This window comes from Cupressus sempervirens, chromosome 9 (genome assembly GCF_028749045.1).
Source record: "Cupressus sempervirens isolate cs-2001-9-10 chromosome 9, ASM2874904v1, whole genome shotgun sequence".
NCBI classification, from domain to species: Eukaryota; Viridiplantae; Streptophyta; class Pinopsida; order Cupressales; family Cupressaceae; genus Cupressus; species Cupressus sempervirens.
In genome coordinates, this window is record NC_143126.1 from 578,189,177 (window position 1) to 578,208,654 (window position 19,478).

General features: G+C 42.2%; 1 protein-coding gene across 1 annotated transcript in view; it reads right to left on the minus strand.

Annotated features, from left to right (window-relative positions):
• Positions 1–19,478, minus strand: part of LOC149539979 (Cyclophilin-like peptidyl-prolyl cis-trans isomerase family protein) — a 291,729-nt gene that overhangs the window by 190,524 nt on the left and 81,727 nt on the right. Inside the window, exon 6 of the mRNA XM_089801194.1 lies at positions 1,646–1,778. Within this exon, the coding sequence (XP_089657320.1) occupies positions 1,646–1,778 (133 nt within the window). The remainder of the gene's footprint in view (positions 1–1,645; positions 1,779–19,478) is intronic.

Genomic DNA, 19,478 nt, shown 5'->3' on the forward strand with positions numbered 1-19,478 from the left:
GGGTCTTCCCTCCCCCCCACCATTTCTCCTCTCTCCTCTCCTCTTTTCTCCTTGGGTCCTCGTTTTGCTTTCTACTCTTTCCACCTCCCCTGTTTTAGAGGCAAGTTGTTGTTATTGTTGGGTTTATTTCTTTGGGCCCTACCTAGTGTTCCCGCTATGAGTTGGATCCTTGTTTTGTTTTCTGCAGCCCCTTTGACCTTCTTTGTGGTCATTGGTTGGACATCAATTAATTTATCTTATCTATCTCCAAGTTGCAAGTTCTTCAGCTGCTGAACAGCATTGGAGTACATACTTATTTATCAAATCAGTGCAGCATAACCGATTGGCTGCAAACGGAGCTCGGGACTTGGTTTATATTCATTCCAATTTGTGTCTTCTATCACGCAAGGATCCCCAACACAAGAATGATGCAGCTTTGGGATATTGCCACTGAGTGTACCAGTTTGGATGCAACCATTGAGGATTTTTTTACAATCACTATGGGTGATGATGATGAGGCATACCTACACATGGTGCATCTAGTGCAAGTGCCACCACATTGGGTTCAAATAATCTTGAATTTTTAGCAGCTGAAAATGCAAGATGATGACTTTTTTAATAATCCTTTTGATGATTATTGAACGATATTGAAGATGGAAGACAAGTACCATCTTTTTTGTCAATTTTGTAATTGTAATGATTTTCATTGGAATCATGGACCTTGACATATATGATATAGTTCAACTATCAATTGGCATTTGGCATTGATCAGTAATGAAGTATCATACTATCAAACAACATAGTTTTACAATTCTGTATATTTCTTTACATTTTATGTATAAAATACACACATGCAGGCGCACGTACCTGACCATACACGCCACCTCCCCCCCCCCCGAAAAGCATTTTGCATATACCCATGTACAAGGTTCTCATACCTGTACCTGAACCGGCAACTTAGCCAAATGCTCTACCCATTGAATAAATTCCATGCAAACCCCATGAATTGATGCCAATTACTAAAAACTCTAAAACAAATGTAATAAAATGAATTTGAGAACAACCAAAGAAGATTGATGGAATAGTAGAAAATTTAAAGACACACTAGGTCTAACTACTGTATTCTTTATTAAATGATTTTTTTATGCCCATCGAAAGAATAAATCATACATTAGTGAACACAAGATTGACTTGCAATTTTAACCTTAACAATCAGCAAAGGGGAAATCTCTGCAGCCAAATCATGCCATTGCAGAAATACAGATGCTTGGCAGTGTAAAGCACTGCAATCTGAGCTATTCTCAGAGTGTCTCTGCTACAAGATTTAGAATAATACCGAGAAATTTAAGAATGGATGGTTTATTGACTACAATACAGCAGAAAAACTAGTTCAGAATAGTAAGAAACTAAATTTGCTCATTTTTTATTAGTATAGAAAAATGGACAGGATATGTATTACTCCATACTCTCACAATTATTCAGTTCAAACGTCAAACCAAGAAATTTATAATATTCTCAGTAAGGAAAACTGAAGAATGTCACTAAAGAGACTAATGATAATTCCAATTCATATTAAACAACTTTGGAAAAGAAAACATAATTAATCTTGAGAGAAAGAAGACATACTAAGAAACAAATCCATTAGCAATGACCTTCATATGTGTACCTGTTCAGCCTCTCCTTTTAACAATCGAGGATCACTCAGCACATCATGACTGCTTTTAATTTTCTCCTTCACAGAAGCCAATGCTTTTTCCTCCTCTTCTGCTTCATCCCCAAAGGAAAGCAAGTTCAATTTCCTGCAAAAAATAGAAAAATAAATGCATTCTACAGTCACTAAGAAATCTATGCTTTTACTTTGGTGCATAATTTCATTATTACATCCCGATTTCACTGTCTTCTTAATAAAGTTCTGTCTCCTTCCAGATTCTACCTGAATCCTACTAGGTAATTCTGAAAGTACAGTTGTCCTTAACACGTGTATTATAAAGATTAACTTTGAGATGCATAAACCTTTTGATACTGCATATAGTATTTCTGAATCTTAAATTAGCAACTACTGAATATGTAACAAATTAAGGAAAAAGGTTACCTTACAACCAATTTCTATGGCAAACCAATCTAGGGCTCATATAAATATGAAGCACACAGCTGTTTACTAGATAAATCCATGCTTCAGTTTTGAAGGCATGAAGTTATCAATATGCACCGAGTATGCCACATTCCATATCTCCATCATAAATATGGTTTTGATGATGACAGAAATCTTTTCGTTTTATACTGCAGAATTAAAACTGCCAAGAAATACTCAGAACTAATACCAATGATGCTGCACAAGGAGCCTCACCCTATGGAGATAAAATTGATTTTGAAATATTCCAATAGGACTTTAAATAATTTACATGGATTACATGCTTCTGCTACATGGTTCATAATTTAGATGATTCTCCAATCAAAGATTGGCTCAAAAGATATAGGCATATCAGCAGCCAAACCACCAAGGTCAAAATATCATGGCAAATAGAATTGAGGACTAATGGACAACCATAAATACTGACTAAGAGTTTAAGATATCACAAAAAATCAATGATCCCACTTACAAACTATAAAGCAAAAAAGGACAAGTACAAAGAATATCAGTCAGAATTTGTCTAAATTGATTTTCACATTTGTTGAAATTGGTCAAAATTATTAAAGCAGGCAGGTGAGGCAAGAGGAGGGAAATTGGAAGAAAATAGAAATGACTGAATTTGTGGAGGACAATGTTCAAGTAGAGGAATTAAAGGTCATCATAATAGACTATACATTATTGGCAATCTGGGAAGCGCCAATTCCCATAAGTGAATGAGAGATACAAGAAATATCAACAAAGAAGCTGACACCTCTCAGAAACAAGACCATTCCACAATAACCTATGATTACCTAATTTTAGTTCAAAGAAACTAATCTTTCTTAATTCTAAAGTGGTTGTGTTTCCTCTGTTTGCTAAGAAGCTTCCATATAGCCTGTCCCCACAACTCCCACAACGTTGAGAGGGAGGTAGGAATAATCCTGACAAAAACATGGTCAACGCAAGATTATGACTAGATTTGAACTATGCATAGATAAATCAACAAAGGAAAACCTGAATGTAATACACTAAATAGGATATGCTCAAGGATAATAATTAGGCTAAGCTTAGACTACAAGTAGGGCTCTTAGAAATCGCCAAGGAAGTCTCTCTTTATAACTACCTTCCCAAATAATATTACCTGGAGAATCTCTAAATGGAAAGATCTTTATGTTCGACTTCGAACCCTCAATGACGTAAATTCCTGAAGCCCTAACAGATACCTTGAGTTAAGCTAACTTGGTTTCAATCAAGGCCTTCGTGAATATTGCAAATACCTAGTCATTTGTGATGATTCATTCTAAATGAAGAGCATATCCTGGATAAATTTGCAAATTGAATCATCTTTTTTGCAAGTATATGCAAATATATTTAAATTTATAGATTTTTTTTCTTGTTTTAGCCACTTGTTTCATTTGAACATTTCTAGTGTGTAGAGGTTTGCATTTCAGATGGTGTTTAAACTTTGGATATTGCACCCACTGCCAAAGTCTGAGAAACTTAATTTTCAACATAGTTGACAAGCCAGTAAATTCAATTTGCTTTGGGAGCCCAAAAAATTCAGATGCCCAAGTTGACAAGCCAGTAAATTCAATTTGCTTTGGGAGCCCAAAAAATTCAGATGCCCAGAATTTTTATCAAAATTCAGTGCAATCTATAATTCAAAAAGAAATTCCTTTCATTAATTATGTGGACTTTCAGTTAGAGCTGCAAAACAAGACAGATATGAGAAGAAACAAATGCTATGATTTGGTTCGGAATCTCCTTGCAGAGTACAGTTACAGAAATTTGCATAGAGAAGATACCAATCAACTTGATAATAGTACAGATAATATGCAAAATACTAATAATGGCACAAGTTTACTAACGAGTAATTGGGAGATAGAAGTATCTTATGAAACTGTTTACGCTAGTCTTTCTGATGAGCATGTTGATGGCCCATATAGAAGAGTTGACCAACACGCCAACATTGGCAACTCCCCATCCTATTTAGACATGGAAAACTCCAGCATCTTATTTGGCAACATGGAAATTACCTTGGATAAATTTTATGGTGATAATAGGCTGGAAATTATGTCAAATTTTGAAGAGGAGCAAATGGACCGCAATGTTGGCAAGATGGATAATATAGCGCGCGTTGAGTTAGAGGACATATCTGAAAATGTTGTTCACCTATGTGATGAAAAATCAGAAAATTCTATGGAGAGCAGCCCACTTGTGTTCGAAGGAGATGGTCAAAAACTATTATCGCTCCTTGACTTATTAGATATGTTTTTGGTCAAAGAAGACAAGATTGTTCAAGTGTTGACAAGAATGGATGATTCTTCCAAATTGGTTGAAGATCTCATGCGGAAGATTGTGATAGAAGAGAGACATGGTAGTGTATGTGGTGTCACAAGTCCTTTCTTACATACTATTTTCGAAAGTTTGAAAATGATAAAATATGATTACTTGCAATTATTAATGCATAGAGATCTAGCCATAAAATTTGGAAAGGACAAGGAGAAGGAGGTAGATGAGCTATGCCTCCAATTGAGCTTAACGCATTACTCCATCCACAAAGCTGAAAATCAAACAAGTGAGGCAGCCACTCATGAAAAAGATAACCGGAGTTCAAGGGTACAAGAAATAATGCAAATCATTGAAGGAATTCATAAAGTGGGTAGATATGAAGGCAAACAATGTGATTCAATCACGTATTCCCCGTTTGAGACTTTCTATGGTGGGAAAAATTCTATGGATCAGCAAGTTGATGAGTCTGAAAATTCTGATTTTTATGACAGCATTTGTACATTTTCACAAGAGCACATGGTTACTGATACAACAAGTGAGGATAATTCAGAGATTTCAACTAATGGTGAACCATCCTTTTACAAAGACATTGACATAAGCGAGAGTACTTATGGTGGAGTGGGAAGTTCAAATTTATCCTTAGCATGCTCAGAGGGAATTTTCAGCTTACCCAAAGTTTTATCACCCAGCTCTTATGAGATGGCCATGGCCTACTTGTTGATTGGTGATTTTTCTTGTTGGTATATTTCCACTATCAATGATTTGCATGTGTATGTTGGTAATATATTCGCTAATTCTATTTGGCCTTCAAGGGTCAATGAGTTATTTGCAGATGAGTGGGGAGATCACACATTACCCTACGTTCACATGAGGTGTCTACATTTTTTATTCAGTGGGATATTAAAGACAGTGTTAGCACTCACGATGTTGGTGATTCACCAACCATTCTTTCCTTTACCTAGGATCATGTTGATTGGGTAATCAGGGATCCAAGTGTTAATAGTATCTTACATCTAGCGGATTATGCTGTGTTGTTACACAATCATATGATTATGATCTGTGTGTTTCAGCCTTCTAACACATCAGAGTTCCAAAGATTAGGATTACTCCATTCTCACCAGTGTGATATGATGGTGGAGTCAGATTGGCCGGATCTATCATTGTCATCGATACAGATATTACAAAAGTGGTACAGTGGTACAATGGTACAGATATTACAAGAGCTGGTCAGTGGTATCTCAGACAACGTACGAGTTCTCACTTGGGATCCAAGGGGAGCATCCCTATGTATTGCCTTTTATCGGGAAACTAGGAGGAGAGTTTGGTCGTTATCATCTTGGGGTAGATATTGGTATATTGCCGAGCTCCCATCATCACTTGACAGTACAGACTCGCAGGGTCACTCATGGAGTGAGGCATTCATTCTAACAGAGGGTATTGGTACACAGGGCAGCAGCACATGGTAGTTGGTATCCCTTAATGGTAAGCCTTGGGATCCTGGCATTCAATTATTTGGCATATCGATTCTTATTGTATTGTTTCACCATTCCGAATTTGAGAAGATGCATGCCGGGTTACATCGGCAGAGGAGTAGAATCTCGTTCTCAAGGCGAGTATGGGATCCTGGCATTGGTTTCTGCAGGTATGAGCGGATTGCTTGAGGGCAAGCAATCTTTGAGAAGGGAGGCTTTCAAATGTTCCCTTTTTCTGGGACATTATAATTCTATGTTGCCGGCTCACTTCGCCTTGGTTTCGGAGGCGAAGAGGTTCTTTACAGGGTTCAGTTCAAGGTTCGGCCTGGACATTTCCAACTTTCAACCCATCAGAGCAGTTTTGGCAAGTTGTTCGGATACTTACTATTTTTAGTAATTAGACAGAGCTCAGTATTCTTGATATCCCAGTTTTGGTTTGGCAGCATCTCAACGAGAGCTTTCCAACGAGCTATTGCACGTGCTTATCCAAGTTCGTTTGATCTGTTATTTTAATGCCTAATGATTATATGGTTTACCGATTAAGTAACTATTAAAGTTCATTTACCTTGTCACTTTATTTTTATAAAGGTACTATGTTCACTTAAGTGACTAAAGGACAGAACAGTTGCTTTATCCCACATTGCTTAAAAGAGCATGCATCACATTGGGAAAAGTGATAAAGGTACAACAAGCTCCACATGGGCAGGTATGAAGATTATAATATTTAAAACAAATATTAATTTAGGGAGCTGAAAACAATTACTGGTTATCTCTTCGAGGACACAAACCCTTGAAGAAGCTTTTGGAGGTTGGACGCAAACGTAGCCTTCTTATAGGTTTATCTATATTGCCAATCTGACTGTTTTCACTGTTTATAAGATTGAATCATTTGGATAGTTGCATGTTATTGTATTGCTGTTGTATAATACGGTAATGCATTTGGTGGTTATTTGTGTTAATTCCTAGTTTATATATGTACTTTCTAAATATTGGAGAAATAAAACAAAATTTTCTGAGTTTCCTTGTATGCAAATCTGCAGGTTACAAATCAGTTAAGGTACTGAAATTTGTATCAAACATTAGTTTACTGTTCGGATTTAAATCTGCAAGTTTATATCACGGGTTTTTAGTAAAATATCCAGAAAAGGATATTACAAAATCAAATATTTGAGCTTCTTTCTTGGTTAGAGTGGAAATGTTTGCATACAAATAAAAATTGAGCTCTCTCTCTCTCTCGCTCTCTCTCTCTCTCTCTCTCTCTCTCTCTCTCTCTCTCTGTGACAATCAAGTTCACCATTTTTAATAGTACAGTTTTCCTGCAACAAATGCCAGTTACCATGGGGTGAATTGGTAAAAGGGGTGAATCGTATAGAGATTTCCACGAGGCTACACAAAGTGAAATAGACCCTTAGACCTTCATTTATCCCTTCTTCATCAAGGAATGTGTAATCATGATTCCTAAAGTGTTTTTGACGTGTTTTAAGTTGCATGTGTATTCTTTGCTAAGAAAGAACATGCTCCTGTATAAATAAGGTTGATTGGAAAGAGTCACAAGAGTGGCCTTGCTTGTGAAAGTGAATTTGAGAAAAAAATTGGTGTTACCCTTTTCTTTTTTGTATATTATACTCAGATTTAAAATAAATTAATGAATTTGACATAATTCATATGTTTCCTCTTCTACGTTTGAATTAAAAAGTTTGAGGATAAACAATATCTTTCTTTCTTGCAAAACTTCATCAATTTGAATGACTACATGGTGGGTTTGAGTATCTAATCGCCTATATAGGCTGAAACCCTATCAACCCGATTTGATGTCATGCCCTAGCTTCATGTGTGTCCCTATTCTTTCTTGAAACTTGTCGTAAGCAATCTTATGAGAGATGAGGCATCACTAGTGCATTGTGCATGGTTGAAGGGGGTTGCATTGTACCATGTATACCTTCAAGGGGACTGAGATGTTTATGATTCTCCACCTTGTGTGTTGTTTGTCATGACAATTGTCAATACGTGTCTGAGCATGCATTCGCCCTTCTATGTTGCAATTGTTACCACAGAAAGCATTCATGGCCATGTTATCTTCTGTTTTGTGCCTTGTGTGGTTTGAGGCATTACAAAAGTTCATTAGTTATTTAAAATACACATAATAATAATAATAAATGATATTTAAATGTGGACCAAAGCTCCAATAATAACAAATGAAAGCACAACTTTTAATATATGGTTGAACATTTTGCTATTGTCAAGTTTCCACTCATATTTCTTTATAGGGATACCCTTCCTATAATATGAGCAGCAGTTATTAGCAACTCTACATATGATAGTTGAACATTACTATTGTTTGTGTCCAATGATTCTAATCAGTTAGGCTGACATGTTATAAATTGTCATTATGAGTACATTGCATTTAAGGAGTTTTTTTTGTAATTAGAGTGATTGTTACATTGGGCTTTTATTGTGAAGGAAGCAACACTTGATTCAACCATAAGAAGACTAACAAAGATATGTTCTGCTGGTCAAGCCTATATCCAAGATTGTCTTGTGTGTGAATTTATGAAGCCGGGTTTAGACCCTAGAGCTTGGGTCTAGGTTTGGATTCATCCGAGTTCAAATTTGAGCCCAAGTTCGTTGCGGATCTGGGCAAGGTCCCTATTGGGGACTATAGGACCCTGCCCGAACCTCCCGTGGACCCAGGGGAATCCGTGCAGAGCTGAGAGGACCCACACAAAGCCACAACCCATGGGGCCCAAAAAGTGACTTAAAAAACATTAAAAAATCAATTTTTTTACATTTTCTTGTTTGTAACCCTTAAAAAAGCCTAACAAGAAACATTTCATTCATCTAATATATCATTTGAACTCTCATTTTGGTGTGGCCATTTTGCAAGTTTGAAGAGAAGGTTGTAGAGATTGCTTGTGGAGTCTTAAATCCTTCCAATAATCAGTGTTGAGTGTTCTAGGTATGCATTTGATCCTTCCCTTTGATTCTTTGATAGTTTGATTTTAGTTTTTCATTTTTCTAAAAGTTAATCAAGTCTTTGTATAAATTTTGTAATATTTTTATATATTGCAAGAATAAGTAGTCAGAATTTAGTGGGTGGGGAGGATCCAAAGATTTAAAATTGATAAAAGTTCTCCTTTGTGGAAGTATACAACAAGAATTGAACAATGTGTTGGAGGAGGAAGGTATTTATGGAAACTCAATTTTTGCCAAACCCAATATAGAAGCTCATATTACCGAGTTAATCATCATTTCATAGACCCTACGGGGGTGAAGGGATTAGCATGTGTGAGGGGCCCTTAGGTGGAGATGGGAATGTGTTGTCGGCTTCTCAAATACCAGGCATGTTAAAAGAAGAACAAGAGACTGATAGGTTAGTGTCAAAGAGGAAAAAATATAGAGTAAAGAAAAAACCACCAACACCACCCTCTCAAACAGCCACTAAACAACATCCATTCCTACCTACCACTTCTATAGATGAAGAAGAAATAGAAACACCCCCATCTCACAAGAGAGGCACATTGGAAAAGGCATTTCAAAATGAATTGACAGATATTAATGACATAAAGGTTGGGCGTTGCCTCTTTACGAATGGTGCTCCATTTAATCTAGTGAGATCACATTATTGGAGAGAGATGGTGCAAGCAATAAATGAAGCACCTTGTGTTTACCGAGGCCCTGGATATGAAAAGTTGAGAACCACCATATTGCATAATGAGAGAAAGAATGTAGAAACCCTCCTCAAACCAATAAGAGATTCTTGGATCCAAACGAGGATGAGTATTGTCTTTGATGGATGGAAAGATTGCAAAAACCATCCATTAATAAATGTGATTGATGTCTCCCCCAAGGGGGCAATGTTTTTGAGGGCAGTTGATTGTGAAGGGCACGTAAAGGATGCAAATTTTATTGCCGCGCTTTGTTTACCGTACAGGTAATATAAATGAACGCATACAGACAATGGAACAGAATAGCAGAATTATATTCACATATGCCAGACATACATTATGCTTGATAAGATCAGTAATAGTAAATGATGATTTACAATGATCCCAGACGGGATATAAATATTATCCGCCGAACCTTCCCGAAGGAGTCCGTCGGCCACAACCATTATGTCCGCTACAAACTATTTACCCGTCGGGTACAAAATGCAAAACACCGACGACAGTCAATCCGTCGGCTACAGAAACACCGCTAGGACCATCCAGTCGGCTGACACCATCACCCCCAAAAAGAAACAGTCATCTCCTAACGACTAACAAAATTAGGAGAAAACTTACAAACAACAGAAGAAATACTAGAGAGAAGGGGACGTCCCAGAAGTGTGCTGCTGGCGGCGTAACTCATACACCTGCTATGTCCAGATGCGGAGATCTGTCTGAATCTGAGAATTAACCTCAACGGCCTCCTTTAGAAGAAGCGCCGCATCCATAGCCTGCCTCCTAGCTAACTGCATCTCGTGCTCAGCCGCATCCTTATCTCGGACCGCCGCCTCTGTACCTTGCCTAGCCACATCCCTCTCTTGCACCGCTACTGCCATATCTGCCAATAGTGCTGCTCGCTCTATGGCCCGTGCTGCCTGCTGGTTGGCCAAGTCGATGGCTAGCTTCTTTCTAGCCTCACTCTCAGCTACCAATGATCTCTCTACTGCAACCCTGTCCGCCTTTGCACGCCAACGACCATAGTAAACATCTTTGTACAATCCCACAATCTCATGTGCCAGCTTCATTAGAGGGGTGTCACTGGGTCCCAACTCCGGCTCAGTAGCACAATCTGCCAACATCTCAGCTGTCTCCACCGCAGGCTAACCCGTGTCTACAAAACAAGTCTAAAATCGTTGAGGACAGATTGCTCTGATCAAATGCCACTCCCTCCGCGGAGTCAGGGCCTGAATTGCCACATCGTGTCCCTTCTTCAACGCAGACTTTATAGTCCTGAGGTAATCCCGGCAGCTGTCCTCATCCGACCCATAATCCTCCTTGGCGAAATCCTCCAATGACCATTCCGCATCACTATGCTCCTCCTCATCAGCGGGAGCCATGCCCACATCCGGTGCCGCCTCCTCTGCTGTCAGCGCAACCACGGCATGTGGCATTCCCTCCTCCTAAAACTGAGGCCCTAGTACTGCCGATGATGTTCCTGAACGCCTAGGAGACTAAATGGACGCACCCCGCTTGGCAGGAGTGAGTCGGAACTACTGCCTCAGAAACACACTAGCTCTATCCATCACCTCCAGTTGGTCTAACTGTGCGAGCTCCATGTTCTCCTCCAGTACTGGCTGGGCTGACTCGGCCTCTGCTAAAAAAGATGACGAAACAGTGACAACTGCATCACAATCAATGACCTCCAACCGAACCTGCCACTCAGGCTCCGGTGGTGGCAACTGTGCTCTCTGTGAGACTGCGACGGTGACATCTGCTGGTACAACTAGAATCACCTCTGCTACAGTCGTCAGTAATATCTCAGTGACTGTCCGTGGGAAAACATTGTCACTGTCTGTGGGACCATCTCCGTCATTGTCCGCAAGACATCGACCTCCGCTGGAGGAGTCATGAGGACCGAGGCATGGCGCTAGCCAAACGGCAAAATAACTGTCGAAAAGGTAGTCAAGTGCACCGAAGTTGACAGTTGAGGAGGGGTAAAGAATGTGAGCCCACTACCCACTGCCTCACCGCCAACTTTCACCGAAGTGCTCTCCTCTTCTTCCACGGACTCAGCCCCATCACTCACCGAAGTGCCCTCCCGTCCGCTATCTGTCTCTTCGGAAGCATCCAGTCCACGGAGTACTTTCTTGTGGCCTGCTGGTGATCCTCCTGTATCCAAGTGTCGCCAATAGAATATGGGAGGCTCCCCATCTGCCAACTTGCCCCTTGGAGGAGTCTCAAAATCATCCAGTGGAATCTGGCTCGCTGCAGCCTCCAAAAACAGCCCGATGGCATGGTGCGGCATAAAAGATGTTCGCTACTAAAGGGTCATAAATTCCTCCATCCTGTCAGCCAGGACTGAGGCCCAATCATATACCACTCCCTGCATGATGTCATTCATAAACACAATCTGCGGCAATGCTATATCTGAAGTTCGAGTGGCACCTGTCAACCTGCTCTTGTTGACGTCCATGATACACCACCAGTGACCCTCCCAAATAAAGTCCCTGCGAAGCCCTCTGCACTTTGACCCCTGAATCACTGCGTCCCGCTCCACGGGTGTAAGGTCCCGGCACACTATATCTATCCAATGCTCCTTCTGTTCTCGTGAGAGTTTATGGTTCTTGATTTCCACTTTCCTCCCTTCAGGGCTAGGGATGCCGAAAACCCTAGTGAAATCTCTAGGTTTAAAGGACACCGTCATCTACTGCTTCTTGTACAGGAATGTACTTGTTTTGCTCCAGGCACTATATGTCTTTATCATGGTGCACAATACTAATTCGAACAACTGGATGAAAAAGATGGGAAGCTGGATGGCCCAATGTACCTATGCCTGCATCAAAATCTGTTCAATCTGGTCTGCCTCCGGGGTCTCCTGCCACCACCTCCGTCATTCGCTTCCACTAAGACTCTCAAACTGGACGATGAGCTACGTGAGTTCCTCCTTAGTCTTCTTCTTCTTTCTACTAGAATTCGTGGGGCCACTAACTCAAACCCCTTATGCCAAAACTCTGGAATTCTTTTCCATATTAGCCGCTAGCTGAGTCTTCCACGGCTTTCACTTGCCTGTCGATTCCATGAAACAACCGCTTATCTCCCTTTATAGAAGGTTCCTTCATCCGTTACAAGAACAACTTCGACCCCGCGGAAGAGGCAAAGGAATACGCTGGGTATACCCTTCCCGCGGAAGGAATCTTAACTCCTACAATTATTTCCACTCACAAAACTCTGAGCTCCTGCTGCTTACACGTAGGTAGTTCCCCTTTGCTTCCTTCAGCAATGCGATTGAAATTTCTCGTAATACAACTCGAGACTGCCGATTATGCTTCTGCATGCTCCAGACAGACGCTATCATAGCCATTGAGAGCAGCCGTTGTCGCAAATCTCAGAGGCAAAATGGGGTTTGAAAGAAACAGGCGTCAAGGTCTGCCTCGTCCTTAACAATGGCGGCCATTCCTTAATCCTTGTTGTATCCACCACTACCAATTAGGGTTCCTATGAAGGCCTTCCGAACTAAGGAATGGTAATATGTATACTCTTTCTTGTCTTTCACCTCGCCGCCTGATGTAAAACGCGGGCCTGTAAGATGCAAATAACACAAGCCTGGAGCAGGGAGATTATTGAGCTGCTGGATTATGTACAGGGCGAGGGACAGAGGATCTAAGTCTGTTGCGTCCAGGTGGTTTATCAGCGGGGAGATTCGAACGCCTACCCTGTCACCTCTGATTTCCTCCGTAATGGCAGCTATTACGCGCAAAAGAAATCTGCATTCGTTTTGGATTGAACCACTGTATTCGTCTATGCGATCGCTAATGGAGTCTTTGAGGAATTGATCAACCAGGTATCCGTGAGCTCCATGGATTTCTACCCTGTCGAATCCTACAAACTCAAATCCAGAAGATCATTTGCTATTTTGCCAATTTGGTAATGTTCGATTTCTGTAACTTCTAAGGGCGAGAGGTTGATTGCAACGCCGACAGGAAAAACACGGTGCGAATTGTCTTTAACAGCCCGCAGACAAGATAGGCCGGAGGAAGAAGTTGACTGCCGGACTTCTCCCGTGGAGAAGTGCCCTCCGGAAGTCTCCCGCGGACCTGTGCCCACGAGGTAGCTCCACGAAGAGTCGCCCGCGGCCCCTCCCATGGAAAGTTGCTGCCCGCGAAGGTTTTTTTTTTTTTTTTTTTTGGTGCTTCAAATTAAATTACAGAGGTACCTCCAGTTGGCGTTGCCGCCTCACAGTCCTTCAATGACGACGACGGAGGATTCATGTGAGCACTGGGCAACAACGACATCCTTCTTGCACGGTATATTTTCAATTTAGATCCATTAACTGACTAAGGCACCTCCTGTCCATCCAACGTCGATAGTTTGATTGCTCCATTATCGCCAACCTCCCGGATCTGGTATGGTCCAACCCACCGCACCTTGAATTTTCCCGGCTTGATTTCATTGTGACCATCATACTTCAATACTAACTGTCCTGGCTGGAATCTGCTACGTTTCAGGTGCTTATCATGCCAGACCTTGTGTCTGTTCTGTGCCACTTCTATTGCCCACTGTGCTAGCAATCGCTTCTCCAACTTATTCAGATCGCTTAACCACACTTGTAAGCTTTCGTCGTCATCCAACTTGTTTTCCAACGCTATTCGGAGACTCGGGATCATGAATTCTGCTGGGACTACTGCTTCTTGTCCAAACATTAACTGGAAAGGTGTGTGCCATGTCGTCACCTTGTACGCCGTGCGGTAAGCCCACAGGGCAGCGGGTAAGTTTTCCTCCCAATCAGCACCTTCAACCGTGCAGGATTTGTAGATGATGGATACTAGGATTTTATTAGTGGCCTCCACCTGTCCGTTTGCTCTTGGATAGTACGGACTCAACAGTGAATGATAAATCTTAAACTGAGTGGTGACCAGTCGAATAACATGATTAACAAAATGACCTCCCCTATCACTTGTTAATTGTAGGAGGATTCCATACCTGGTAATGATCTATTCATAAATAAATTTCGCAGTGCTGACGATCAAGTTATCTGGTAACGCACGTGCCTCCACCACTTGGTCAGGTACTCTGTTGCAACAATGATGTACCAGCACCGTCGAGTCTTGCTCACCCTCAATGGTCCAATGAAATTTAATCCCCATCTCTCAAAAAGTTCCTGTGCATGTGAGGGGTGAAGTGGCATGAAATCTCTCTTCAGCGGCTTCCTGGCCCGTTGGCAAGTGTCACATCCGACGACCCATTCCCGCACGTCATTGTACACCGTTGGCCACCAGAGACCTGCGAGCAATATATTCCGTGCAGTGGTATCGGGCCCCATGTGTCCTCCCGCGAGACCCTCATGTGCTTCTTTTAAAACCTGCGGTATCTCCTCTTCCAGCACACACCGCCAAAGAATATGATCCGGCCCCATTTTGTAGAGCAATCCATTGATCAATTGAAACATGCGACTCCTGATTATCAACTTGCGCCTGTCATTTGGTGACATCCCAGTGGGAAACTGTCCTGTTGACAGGTACTCGCCAATACTCCTGTACTATTCCGGCAGTACCCCAATCTGAAAGAGCTGCGCGTTAGGGAAGTTGTCATTCACACCCTCTGCTAGTTCCCCTGTTTTGATCCACGACAGGTCGTCGGCATTAACATGTTTCTTTCCTGGTCAGACAATGTTTTGAAAGTGAATTCTTGCAACAAGAGTAGCCATCTGCTGATCCTCCCTTGGATGACAGGTTTATTAATCATGTACAACAGGGCCTGGTGATCAACATAGAACACAAACGGTGTAGCAAGCAAATAATGACGGAATTTTTGCACAGCATAGACCATTCCCAATCCTTCTCTTTCAGTCGTGCTGTAGTTCTGCTCGGCCTTTGATAACAACCGGCTGGCAAAGTATATTGGGTGATCCAGTCTGTGATTACCAGTTTGTGCCAGGGTCGCGCCGATCGCATAGTTGGAGGCATCCACATGAACATGAAACTCTTTATTCCTGTCGGGATATGCCAGGATGGGTGTCGTAGCCAGTCGTACCTTTAGCCCTTCAAATGCCTTGTCCTGCTCTTTATCCCATCTGAATGATCCTTCCTTGCAGGTTAACTTATCTAACGGTTGGGACACCTTGGCAAAAATTTTAATAAATCTCCTGTAATAATCTATATGCCCGAGAAAAGATTTTACCTCCGTCACATTACTAGATGGTTGCATTTCAAGAATGACTCTCACCCACAGACAATGTGCCTGAGAAGTCTTCCGTGCGGAACCATGAATCTGCACTTCTTGGGATTCAACACTAGCCGAGCTCTGCGACATCTTTCCATGCATTCACCAAGTGCTGCCAGGTGTCTGTCCTCCGTGCTAAATATTGACCAATCATCGAGGAAGGCTTTGAAGTTTCCCACGGACATCTTGTCGAAGATATGCATTATAATCCGCTGGAATGTGGCTGACGCGTTACACAACCCAAATGGCATTCAGCTGTATGCATAGACCCCATTTTCGACGACAAATGTTGTCTTCAACTTATCCTCCTCCACTATAGAAATCTAATTGTATCCGGAGAACCCATCCATAAAGGAGTAGATTTCATGTCCCGTGACCTCCAGAATGCTATCTATGAATGGAATCGGAAAAGGGTCCTTGATCGTTACTGCATTCAGGCATCTGAAATCGACGCATATCCAGATCTGAGTAGTATCCTTCTTTAATGTGATGACTATCGGCGACTCCCATTCACTACTCTGTACCTTAAAGATAATGCCAGCTTCCAGCATCCGGTTGATTTCGTCCGTAACCCGTGCCGCATAGTTCTTGTTCATTCTGTAGGATCGCTTTCGTACAAGTACAGCTCCCTCCACCAGCGAGATGCGGTGCACACACAATTCCGGTAGTACTCCCTTGAGGTCCTTGTATGTCCATGCAAACACATCCTTGTACTCCAGAAATATCTTAAATGCCGCACCCTTGAGTACTGGATCCCAATTATCTCCGACCACTATGTTCTTCGGCTCTGCCTCGTCCCCCAAATTCATCGTCTGCAGCGTAGCTTCATTATACTTGATTGTCTCCCCTTCACTGAATGCATGGGCTAGTGTAACATTCAACAGTGCTTCCCCCTCCTTTACTTCACTAAACTCCTTCGGATATTCATTCTCAATCGACAGAACATTGCAGCTGTGAAATAATTCATAGTCCTCCATTTGCCAGTGGTAGAGACTATTGACGAAATCCAAGTTGTCATCCATTGATCCCCCGTCCAATTGGAGGATGCCCTTCTGATCCGATTCCATCCGTTTTTTGCCTTCATCCTCCTCTCCCTCAAAATCTGACGACAAGGCCTCTTCCCCTACCATTTGGTTATGCAGATCAATGACGAATCGGCGGCCTTTACTTTCCAGTGATAAGGTGTTCTTCTTCCAGTCGTGTCAGGCTCTTGCTTCGATAAGCCACCCGCGGCCCAAGATGGCGTCATAGCCTTTCCTCTTCAACGGAATCACCACGAAATCCATCAGGAACGACTGAGTGACAATGGTTACCGGCTGTGCCATGACAATACCCAGTGGTTTAATGCCATGTTGATCGACGATCAGCAGCTGAAATCTCGGAGGCCACAATGTCGGCTATCCAAGTTTCCTCCAGGTTTCTTCTGGCAATACATTTACACCGGACCCTCCATCAACTATTGTGTCTGTGAGAACATGCCCAAGGATCCCCATCTCGACGACTATAGGGTGTCGTCCGGATGTCAGCGCCAGCAACATCTGATCTTCTCCTCCTATAGCAATTTCCTTTTCCTTCCCTCAACTTGGCTCTCCCGGTGACTTTTCCTTCACTTGACTTGATTCTCCTGCAATATTTGAAAGAGCAAATCGAAGTTGAGGCATGGTGAGAAGATAATCATTTACCTTTACTCGCACCTCCATTCGCAAAATTTGCCGTACTATGTTTTGTTCTGCGGAATTCCTCGCTGAAATGCCGGCGGTGTCCGGAGGTGTTGCTGCTTGGGATACTTTTCCAACCTCCGCCCGTGCTTCCGCAAATTTCCTCTTTTCTTCGGCGGGGTCCAGGTATTCTTTTGCTTGTTGCCGCGTAATTGCCAGAACTTCTTCCTCATCCGCCCCGACAGTGATTAAGTTCAATCCAAATTTTGGACACTTTGAGTCGTCGTGATCGTCGAGTCCGCACCATCGACACAATAGTTGAGGTGTATTCGCTATTGGACACTCTCACGCAAAATGCCCCCACAAGTTACATGCGCGGCACTGAATAATCGGCCGTCCATTTGCATCATACTGGATCCGGCTTCTGCTTGTATCGGTATTGTTATTGTTGTTCTTATTGTTCTGTCCACGCCAATTATTCCTGTATCCTCCGGATGTGGCACCGGCAGTATTCGTGTTTTCGCTACTACCCGACAAGGAAGCCTCCTGTGTGAGAAGTACGTGCAGAGATCCTCTTGCCTTCATGTTAAAGGGGCACTCTTTTGTCGAATGGCCCATGATCTGACAAATGTCACAAAATTGGTTCTTTGGACACGATCCTTTAGTATGACCATCGGTCTTACACTCCGTACACCACAGTTCACTGCATTTTGGCTCCTTGTGCATGTTTTTAAACTCCATCATGCGAACCATATCCTTCTATAGGGCACGAACCTTCTTGTTGCTGCCTTCGTTGTCGCTACTATCATCTCCGGCAAGCTCGTCGTCATCAGAATCAGAGGAGCTAATTTTCTTCTTTGTCTTTTGCTCACTTTCAAGGTCCAATGCTCTATTATACGCATCCACATATGACAACGGTGGCACAATTTTCATTTTTCTCCACAATTTCGAGCGTAGGCCGTCCACGAACCATCTTTTTTGCAATCTGTCCGCCGGCTTGCTTTCCATTTTGTTTATTAAGTCTTTTAATCTCCTGGCGTAGACGCGGACAGTTTCGTGCTTCCCCTATTTGGTATTGAAAATCTCTACTACGATTTCATTATCATCCCGCAAGAGTTTAAATTCTACCAGGTACTCCTTTTTAATGTTATCCCAGCTATTTAGCTTTTGTGGATCCATATCTGAAAATCAATCAATCGCCACACCCCGTAGAGTTGCCGGAAATTGCCTGACCCATTCGTTGGCATCAATGATTCCATTTGCCCGCTAGATCATCTCACATGTCTTACAATGTCGAATGGGATTGGCTGTACCATCGCCCTCAAACTTCGGCAGCTTTTCTTTGGGTCCCGCCATCACAACTGAATTTGGTAGAGAGGCGTTACTAGGTCCTGCAACACTGGAGTTGTTTACTCCCACGCCGGAGGTCTGCACTCCCACACCGGAGGTGTCGATAGCTACGAACTTTGGTGAAGAAGGATCTTCTGAAGTTGTTTCTCACGGAAGTCTATCCCGGACGAAGAGGTCACTCCACGCTCGTGCTCCCTCGGCACTACGAGCCGTGCGAGTTGATTGTCTTCCGTCTGAATTTTCTTCCGTCGACGAACACAAATTCAAGAACTCCTCCCATGCTTCTTCCACCAATTCCACCCGCTACCGAGTCTCCAACAATTCTTCAGCACTCCGGTTTCCGTCAACAATCTTCTGAAATCTTCGTCGGCTTGCTGTGCCAGAATTAAATTCACTTGCACAGTACGGATTCCATCCTTTCCCTTGACCTTATTCCGATCCTTGTTAAGCTGATTTGACATTAATCTTCATTCCTTCCACCTTCCAGATTCATAAGGCAACGGCGCCAAATGTTTACCGTACTAGTAAAGAAATCAACGCATACAGACAATGGAACAAAATAGCAGAATTATATTCGCCTATGCCGGACATACATTATGCTTCATAAGATCAGTAATAGTAGATGATGATTTACAATGATCCCAGACGGGATATAAATATTATCCGCCGAACCTTCCTGAAGGAGTCCGTCGGCCACAATCATTATGTCCGCTAAAAACTATTTACCCGTCGGCTACAAAATACAAAACACCGA